The 10,470-nt window shown below is 44.5% G+C and overlaps 1 protein-coding gene across 1 annotated transcript; it reads right to left on the bottom strand.

The window, feature by feature from the left end:
- Positions 1-8,609: 8,609 nt before the first annotated feature.
- Positions 8,610-9,620, bottom strand: LOC136453592 (NDR1/HIN1-like protein 10). The gene has a single exon (XM_066454151.1). It carries the CDS (start codon positions 9,541-9,543, stop codon positions 8,812-8,814), a length of 732 nt encoding a protein of 243 aa, XP_066310248.1. The 5' UTR covers positions 9,544-9,620; the 3' UTR covers positions 8,610-8,811.
- Positions 9,621-10,470: the final 850 nt, after the last annotated feature.

Here is a 10,470-nt window from a genome sequence, read left to right as displayed (position 1 = left end):
GCTTCTTGAGTGAGCTCATCCCAACATGAGCAAGTCTTCTATGCCATAGCCACCCAAGTGTTGTTTTGGTGAATAGGCATGTTTTCAAGTTAGCATCTTCGGAGGTGAAATCCACTAAGTATAGGTTGTTGTATCTAAATCCTTTGAATATCACTTGATCATCATCCTTCTTAGATACAACAACTTCCTTCTCGGTGAACAAGCATTGGAAGCCAAGATCACACAATTGTCCAACGGATAGCAAGTTGAAGCTCAATGAAGCAACATAGAGCACATTTGAGATAGAATGATCATTTGATATTGCCACTTTGCCCAATCCTTTAACCTTGCCCTTTAGAATTATCTCCAAATGTGATTCTTTCTTGTCCATCTACTTCTTCATCTAGTGAGGTGAACATACGAGGATCACCGGTCATATGTTGTGTGCAACCACTATCAATAACCCAATGACTTCCACCGGTCTTGTAGTTCACCTACACACAAGAGATCAAGCTTTAGGAACCCAAACTTGTTGAGGGCCCTTCACCTTCTCAACAAGTGACTTTGCAACCCAAATTTTCTTAGGCCTATTCTTGTTTGGAGGTCCTAAGAACATGACTTTCATCTTTCCACTAGAATCCTTTCTAAGCATGTAATGAGCATTGAAGGCAAAAGGTCTAGCATGCTTGGGCAAGGGTTGTGGTGGTGGAGTTTGGCACTCATGGGCAAAGTGGCCTTCTTGTCCACACTCAAAACACTTCTTTGGCTTTGGCTTTTGTTGTTGTTGAGCTTGAGCCTTCTTCTCTTTGTTTGCCATGTACCCAATGCCACTTCTATCCATCTTCATGACGGTGTTCATTAGTAGCTCACTTTGAAGATGCTTGCCTCTTGTGAACTTGCTCAATCCAATCTTGAGATGCTCTTTCTCCAACTTGAGCTTCTTGTTCTCTTCCTTGAGAGCATCATTATTTTTCTCTTGCTTGAGCTTCTTGTTCTCTTCTTTGAGCTTCTCATTCTCAAGAATCAAGTCACCATCATGATCACTAGTTTCAAGCACTATGGTGTTGGTGGTCTTGAGCTCTTCAAGATCTTTCTTGAGCTTTTCATTGTCATTCTTGAGCTTGACAAACTCATCATAATCATCGGCCTCAACCACTTGCTTGCCCTTGCTACTAGAACTTTGCTCAATGCTCTCAATGATCAAATCATCACATGATGTAGCTATATCAATCTTAACAACATTGTTAGTAGCATCATGTGGCTCATTGGATAGAAATTCTTGAGCAATGACAAGATTATCATGATTAATCTTAAGAGTAGTATATTCTTCTTTTAGCTTGTTGTGGCTAGTGATGAGCTCTTTGTGCATCCCCTCAAGTTTATCATGTTTATCTTTAAGCTCTTTCTTAGAAGATTTGAGCTCCTTGAGTTTGGATGATATAGCATCATTTGCTTCTCTAAGCTCAACACTAGCCTTTTCGGCTATATCACATTTTGCTAAAAGTGAATCATTCTTAGCCTCTAGTTTTTCATTCTTAGCTCTACTCTTTCTAATGATCTTAGTGTATTGATTTAGCAATTTAACAAGATCATCATAAGAAGGTGATTCATATTCATCATCATCACTATCGCTATCATCATTGCTAGCATGTTCATCACCACTACTATCATCATTTGATACCTTGCGATCACCCTTGGCCATAAGGCATAGGTGTGTAGGGGATGATGGCGGTGGTGGCGGTGAAGATGATGAAGAGTCAATAACAATGGCGGCCACCTTCTCGTTGTCACTATCATCATCGGATGAGCCACTAGATGAATCAATGTCCGTGAGCCAATCACCGACGATGTATGCCTTTCCACTTTTCTTCTTCTTGTGGAAGTCCTTCTTGCCATCTCTCTTCTTGTATGGCTTGTTTTTCTTCTTCTCATCTTCTTCTTCATTGCTTGAGTCATCTTTCTTGCCCTTGTACTTGTTCTTGTACTTGTCTTTCTTGGGCTTTGTGCATTGATGTGCTAGATGACCAAGTTCTCCACAATTGTAGCAATCCATCTCAGAGATTGGCTTCCTTCTAGAGCTTGTGAAGAACTTCTTCTTCTTGCCATCGAACTTGATGCCACTCTTGTTGAGCTTCTTTAGCATCTTGGCGGTTCTTTTCACCATGAGAGCAAGGCTTGCATCATCAACTTCATCATCACTTGAGCTCTCATACTCAAGCCTTGCTTTGCCCTTCTCTTGGCTAGCTTTGAATGCTAAGTCTTTTTCTTTCTTCTTAGTAGAGGATGAGCCATCTTGTGGTGTGATGTGCATGTACATCTCATGAGCATTGATCTTTCCCAAGATTTGTGTTGGTGTAGCGGTGGAAAGATCACCTTGATGAAGCACTGGTCACAATATGCCCATATTTGTCAATGGGAGGACACTCAAGATCTTTCTTACAACATCGGATGGTTGCATTTGAGTGAGTCCAAGCCCATTGACTTCCTCTACAAGAACATTCAAGCGTGAATACATTTCATTAGCACATTCTTTGGGAAGCATCTCAAAAGAGTTAAGCTTTTTCATGACAAGATGATAGCGTTCCTCACGCTCACTCTTTGTTCCCTCATGGAGCGCACAAACGTCCGACCATAGTGCATGGGCGTCTTTGTGGTTCCTCACCCGGTTGAACACATCTTTGCAAAGGCCTCTAAAGATGGTGTTTCGAGCCTTTGCATTCCATTTTTCATAATTCACCTCATCGCCTTGTAGGTGTGTAGCATCCCGAGGTTTTGGGAAGCCTTGTGAGGCGGCTCTAAGTATTCCAACATCTAGAGCTTCTAAATACGCCTCCATGCGGATTTTCCAATATGGAAAATCATCCCCCTCAAAGATAGGAGGAGGTCCATCCCCGTGAGACATCTTTCTCTAGGCGGTTAAGCCTAAATACGTGAGCACGAGGCTCTGATACCAATTGAAAGGATCAAGATGCCCAAGAGGGGGGTGAATTGGGCTAATTCTAAATTTCTTTGCAATAATTAAGTCCTATGGTTAGCCCAATTAACCCCTTGTGCCTAGAAAGTGTTTCTATTGATCTACCGCACAAAAGTTTAGCAACCTATGTTCCAATCCTACTCTAGCATGGCAATTCTATGAATGTAAATGACAAGAATTGAATTACTCAAAGTAAATGCTCAAAGTAAATAGAGAAGGAGGAACGCGGTGATGTTTTGCCAAGGTATCGGAGAGTCGCCACTCCCCACTAGTCCTCGTTGGAGCACCCACGCAAGGGTGTAGCTCCCCCTTGATCCGCACAAGGATCAAGTGCTCTCTACGGGTTGATTCTTTGACACTCCGTCGCGGTGAATCACCCTACAACCGCTCACAACTTGAGTTGGGTCATCCACAAGCTCTGCCGGATGATCACCAAACTCCCAATCACCACCAAGCCGTCTAGGTGATGGCGATCACCAAGAGTAACAAGCACGAACTCTCACTTGACCACGACAAGCCTAATGAGAAGGGTGGATGCACACTTTGCTACTCTTGATCTCACTAATGAGGGCTCTCTTTGGGATTCTCAAATCTCAATCACCTCACTAGGACCTTGCTCTTCTTGGCACTCTCAAAGGTGTTTCTCAGCTGTTGGAATGAGCAAAAGTACCCCCACACATGAATGAATGAAGTATTTATAACAATGACTAAAAAACGAACCTTTATGTGCTTCTGTGGGGTGACCGGACGCTCTGGTCATGTTGACCGGACGCTCCGGTCATGTTGACCAAACACTCCGGTCAGTTCTCCCCGAACTCTAGTGTTTAAAATATGACCGGACGCGTCCGGCCATGATTTTCCCTCTCTAGAACCTTACTGTAGTTGACCGGACGCTAGGACTCAGCGTTCGGTCACTTCACCTCTCAGCATCCGGTCACACCAGATGATTTCACCTAGATCAAATGAACTGACCGGACTCTGCGCCAGCGTCTGGTCACCTCAGAGCCAGCGTCTGGTCAGTATTTGACCCTCGATTCACTTCCAACTCTCGATCATATGTGAATGAAGTTTGCTCCAATGGATCTAAGGGCTTTTAGGAGCTACCTAGTGCTAGGTTTAGCAAGTGTGCACCACACCTAACCCACTAGACTCACCTAGGTCAAGCTACCCGTCCATACCCCCTTAATAGTACGGCTAAAGGAAAAACAAAGTCCTAAACTACTCTAAGTGCCTCTTCAACTCTAATCAACACTTAGAACTAGTCCATCCTTAACCTTATCGTGATCCTTTGAAAACAAAAATAATTTTCATCGTAGGGGCATGACCACCATGATAGCCCGGTCGATCTCCATTACCATGACCTAACTTAATTGCCTCTACAAAACACACGTTAGTCATAGTAATCACGTATTATCATTAATCCCCAAAACCCAACTAGGGGCCTAGATGCTTCACCTTCCCTTGACGGTGGGCGAGCCAGAGGGTGGTCGTGGCCATCCTTGGTGACTCCGGCGACGGGATTCAGTGGCAACACTTCGGGGCCATCAGCGTCAACATCGGTGGTGGTGCATGACACTACCGGCGACGGGGAGTCAACCGTCGGTGATGGCTGCGAGGCAGACGCGGTTGGTGGTGGCGGGGAGGTGGCCTACTGGCCTCTAGTGGTGGCTGCGAGGTCGCCCCATGTGGTGTTGGCGGTCGCGGCGCCGAGGCGCTTGCGCCCGCATGCGCCCAGTGGGGTGGGGGAGGGGAGGGGAGACGCGTGTAGCATATCTCTGTGAGGGAGGCGAGGGGGAGGCGCTGGCGCTTGCCGGAGCGGCGACCGGTGACGGCGGCGGCGGGGAGGAAGCCAGGTGGAGACAGGCTAGGGTTGGCCTGTTGTTTGTAGAAAAATAAGGTACATACGCATGTGTGTTCGGTCCTGCACATTTCCCCTGCACTCGAGGCTAAAACCTCCTAATCTCTTTCTTTGTATGTATATGTATGGTGTGAGTGTAAAGGACGTGGGTTATATACATCTTTGTAACTTCTCAAAAAAATGGTAAACAAGCGTGGTGTAAAACTAGAAGAGGACCTGACTAAGTACTAATTCTGGTAGGAAACCTTTAAGGCTTTAAACACAAGTCAAAAACTGAAACACCTTATAGTCTTTAAAAACAATTAGAAAGTTATAATTTTGTTTTGAACAATTATCCCTTTTGCGTGTGTTTGTTTATGAGACGAGGGATGGCCTGATGAACCGTTGTTCCATCCCATTTTTTGATGTTTCATTTAGTAGATGATGAGGGAGGGATTGCCTCGCACATGAGAATATTTTCGTTAGCCGTTGGATAAAGAGATTCTAAATAAAATAGCAGCAATCACAGTTGGGAGGTGAGAATGACATTGGGCATGAGGTCCTGAGGTCTTTGGAAGTTTTGTCTTCTCAGATTCTTTTCTCTAAGTTTTCTAGAGTTGGTATGTCTAAAATCACAAAAGATTTATAGATGACATGCACCTCCAGCTGCCATTGTTAGGGAGAAGGTTATTTTAGGGTGTTCCAAACGTGCCACTTGCAAGGCTTGAAGGAGGTCATTGGACAAATCATGGCCGCTGAGGACATGAACACCAAGGCAAGTGTAGAGAAGCAGTGGTGGTGGCAGTGTTCAGGCGACATTATTATAAGTGTATTTGAGCCTTTATTGAGTTTTGGTGGTTGAATGACAAAGCAATTCAAGGACTAATGAGTTTGATGAGTTTTGGATCGATTTATTGTAACTAACCATATGAAACTGATTTCATATCTTGAGTACAAGAAAAGTCAAGCAAATTGGTAAAGTAAACTGAGACTAAGAGAAATGGATATGGTTTGGTCTCAATGATGATTGGCTTGCATTTATAAGAAGTATTGGTAGTTTATTAGTATAGTTCAAAATGTGTGATCAAGAGCAATGGTGAATCAAAAGAAAGTGCAATGGTAGGTTGTTTGGTCACATGGAAACAAATTAGTATATCAACACATGGAACTTTGATTGATCCTAATATTGAATTAAAAGCAAACGGTTAATTTTAAGCAAGGACCATGATATTGATGATGTGGACCAATGAATGCATATTATCTCTGTGAAGTAACCCTTGACTTGAGGATTGTAAGATAGGATGAATGGTTAAGCAAGGATTTGGCTTTTAGGAACTAAGTGAAGGTGAAGGGCAAGCAACTGGCTTTGTATCAACCAAGTCTAGGGAAAAGATTCAAGCGCTAAGGTTAGCACCGAGGGACTAATCAAGACAAGAGAAGCCATGCAATATCAATTATCAAATAATTACTTAATCAAGAGTTAAAGTGACTTAAAGCTATGAATTAAACTCTTATGTGTTGAAATAGTTCAAGTCACAGGCTCAAGGAGGATTTGCTCAAGGACTGAGACAAAGTTGGTCGCAACTCCCCTGTGAAGAGATAGTGTGAATACAATGGCATATGAACAATAATGTTATCTTAAGAGGTTGAAATACTCGCTTGCCCTTCACCTTCGCTTAGTTTATCAAAGCCTTTTCCATACTACCTTCATCCTATCTTGCCATCCTCACATCACACCATGTCTTGAATCAACATTAATCATCCATTGAGATCCATCTCTCCAATACCATGATTCTTGCTTGCATATCTCATTTATATCAGTTTTGAGACAATAAAGCTCCCAATTGATTCACCATTGCTTTTGATCAATATAAAATCCACCATCAACATACTCGATTTGATTTGGCAAGTTTTCCTTGAGAGACCAATCCATATACAATCACTCATGTCTCATTCATTCTTCAACTCTTATGATTGCCTTCGATTGATCATGAAATTCCAAATTTTAATATTATTCATTATAAACAAGTTTCATGTTTAAGAAAAATTGCAACCATCAAACCATGCCTCTTTTACCATTTTCAACATATGCTTATCATTTCTCCATTTCACAAACCAAAATTGGACTCAATTCTCATTTGTATGTCATTTGCTTCACTTAGACCAATCATAGACATTAACATGTGATTAAACAAATGCATATAATCTCATCAAATATGTTAGTCCTTTAATCACGTCGATATTCAATCGACCAAAATCAACTTAGGATCTAGATGCACTTTCACTTCCTGACCTGAGAAACTCACCTGGGTCAGTGTCCATCCTGATGTTCGTTGGGTTGGATCGATTTGCCGTGTGTAGCCCCCCTCCCCCCCCCCCCCCCCCCCACCCACCCACCCCAAAGTCAGGGTGCCAACCAAACAACCCCTTACTACATGAAGGATTTGCCGTTTTAGATTTTTGTTTTCTTGTATCAGGCATGTTGCTAGTTGCACCTAGATGCTAATGTACCAAGGGGTATATCAGGTGCCTGGATAAAATCATACAAGACCTCAGATCTGGAGGTGCCTAGATCAAATTGTACAAGGCCTCGACATCCTCTTTACGTGGGTCTATCTTCAAGTATCTTGTCAAGAGTGTGGCAAGCTCACCAAGTTGAATGCTTATTTTTGCTTGTTATATCTAACATGTTGGGTTATTAGTAGTGCTCAGTGTTGCTCTCCGAGGGTGTTTATATGGCCTATTTGGCAGAGTTCCTCTTACTCTAGATTTTTTGTGGAAGGTGATTCTTTGATTGAAATTGATTTTCTATAATAAACTCTATCATGTACTCCCTCCATTCCAAATTATAAGACGTTTTGGCTTTTCTAGATTCATAATTTTTTCTATGCACTTAGATATACATTTTGCCTAGGTGCATACTAAAAGCAATGTATCTAGAAAAGACAAAACGTCTTATAATTTGGAACGGAAAGAATAGTAATTCTGTGCGTGGAATAAATCAGGAGAAGTTACTTTTTTTCAGCTCCTACCCCCTTAGTTCATTTCATAGAATCACTTCATTTTTTTTCAAAGGTGCGGCAAGAGCTTTGCCGTTCAATATATATTAGACGAAAAAGAGAGAAAAAAAAAGGTACAAGAATACAAGATCAGTCACCCTATTTCAGCCCTTGAAAACAGCAACTAAACTAGTGTAAAAGGCAACTAAAGCACCTAGGAGCCAGGCGAAACTAGGGCGATCTCGCGTGCCCTTAAATCCGGTTTGATCCGCTTATTTTTCCATCCGGAACAATGTTTTTCTCTCACAAATTCCTCCAAACCATCCAGATTCCTCAAGAATTCAGACAAGCGAACAGGCCCAAGCAAAAAAAAAAAAAAAAAAACTAAAGGAACCACCGAGAGAATCATTTTATAGAATCAGCAAAGAATCATTTCTTAGTAAAAAACTATTTGTCAGAATTTCTCCCGGATTCAACCCGTAAGCTGCTCTCGGAGGTCTGGCAAACAAGCCCGTAGTGGGTAGATGATGTTGTAGTGTATCCGTAGTAGGTTTTTCTATTTTCAGCTTGTTTGTCTTGTCTAGTTGTGCTAATGCTACTTTCTAAAGCAAGTTGGATAGTCTGGTCAGGAAGCGTTTTGGCTCACCTAGTTGTATAGTTTTTTTTCTGTGTATAAACTAGGTTATTTACCTTTCTTTTCTAATAAATCTACGGTTACCATCCTTTGGAAAGAAAGACTACGTGTGTTTTCCTGCATTTGGCATAGCATGGAGATGGAGTATATACAAGGTCGAATAAATAATCTGTAAAGACACCAAGATATGGAATCAACGAACGCAAAATTCAGGTTTATTCATTCATATACATAGAAAAGAAGAAAAGAATGGTCGTGAGAATCAAACGACATTAACAGACTACAGTTCAAAATCAAAGATAGATATTGTCGACAGCTAGCGTTATCCCCCCCGGCCGGCCAAATAATACAAACTGTCAAAGGATGGCCTTTGGACAACCGGCAAGGATCAGAAGTCGACGTCGCACCTCGTCCCCAGCGTTGTCAGCGCCGTGGTGTTGACGTTGCCACCGGCAGCGGGCACGGGCAACCGCAGCACGCAGGTGATCTTGCTCTTGAAATCATGCCGGCGGATGACCCTAACCCTGAAGCTAAGGTCCGAGTACACCTTCACCTTGACGTAGTAGAACCCCTCCCCGTTCTCCCTCCTGTACGTGCGCCGCGCGTCGTCGTCGTCTACCACCGTCGAGCCGCCGAACGTGGCCGTGATCCTGGCGTCGCTCTTGCTGTCCAGGTAGAACGGCTGCAGCGGGGCGAACCCGAAGCGGTCGCCGTCGTAGAACGCCTGCGACTCGGCGTAGTCGTAGCGGATCCCGAAGCGGTTGGGGTTCCGCACGCGGATGACCACGGTGAGGTTGTACTGGAGGAGGTCACCGCCGCCGTTGCCGTTGCCGTTGCCGTTGCCGAGGTCGAAGCGGGACAGCGCGGCGGAGTCGGCGTAGGCCTTGAGGTTGTCCGAGCGGAAGATGAGCCATAGCACCAGGACGGCCACGCCGAGCGCGACGACAAGGGCCACGAGGGAGCCGAGCAGGCAGCGCGCGCAGCCGCCACGGCGTGGGGCGGGTCGTGGTGGTGGCGGCGGCGGCGGTGGGTAGTACGCCGGCTGCGGCGGAGGGATCGGCTGGCCGTAGTACGCCGCGTTTAGCGGAGCCTCCGGCTGGTGCTTCTCGTAGGCCGCCATTTCGCTCGTTCGCTGTTGCAGACACAAGTGTGTGCGTGGTGAATTTGCTTGAGATTGTGATTGATTGCCACCGAGTACGTACTTTGTGACGGATACACGACCTATATGCAGTAGTATTTATATGCAGCGATCGAGATGAGGAACGCGGAGAAATGAGAGACTCGACTTTGGAATGGAACCGCGTTTCGTTATTCAGAGTTCGAGACGCGTCTGGTTTTTCCGTTGGTAGAATGGTAGGACCGGATCGTTGTTCTTTATTATCCTACACGGCAAACTTGCAGCTGTTTCTTACGTTTTGTGTGTGGAAAAATCGGGTTAAGGAACTACGGAAAGGAGCTAGAGATGTCAACTTCGCGGAAAGGTCTTATACCGTATCAATCAAAGTAGTTCTTATATAAGTGGCTGTGTTTTGGGCTGTTTTAGCCGAAATTTCGTGGGGGAGTTCGCCTGGAGCCTGGAGTCTGAACACGACTATTCGCCCTCTGGTACTGGTACACGGTACGCCGTACGCTGTACGCCGTGGTAGATTTGAGATTTTCTAAGGAAAAGCCTGTCCCGCATGACCGCAACATACACGCGCAGATCGCAGTTACATACACGCCGCACATCGCAGAATTCTGTGTTCGCACAGTTCTCTTCGTCCTCGCTCAGCAAGAAGAGTTCCGGTTCCTTCGCGTTCTCTGCTTCCTCTCTAGTCTGCTCTCCTAACCTCTTATCTACCCTTACGCGCAGGAGATGCCTGATTCTCTCTTCTTCCTCGTTCAGCATCTTCCTCCGTGGACTATGGATCGTCTTCCGGACCGAAAGTTTGGTAGGTTGCGTGGGCAACTTGATAGCTTGATCAAACAACCTGCTCCACGCCTGAACTACAGCTTTGTCCTTGGCATCGGCACTCCATTGCATAGCTTCAGCTTTGCAAGATATCAG

Source organism: Miscanthus floridulus, chromosome 5 (assembly GCF_019320115.1).
Source record: "Miscanthus floridulus cultivar M001 chromosome 5, ASM1932011v1, whole genome shotgun sequence".
Lineage (NCBI taxonomy): Eukaryota > Viridiplantae > Streptophyta > Magnoliopsida > Poales > Poaceae > Miscanthus > Miscanthus floridulus.
The sequence above is the reverse complement of the archived record's forward strand: the minus strand, read 5'-3'. Positions and strand labels throughout refer to the sequence as shown.

What these genes read in the sequence shown, in the direction of transcription:
- LOC136453592 (XM_066454151.1), bottom strand. Translation starts at nt 9,543, where the DNA reads ATGGCGGCCTACGAGAAGCACCAGCCGGAGGCTCCGCTAAACGCGGCG.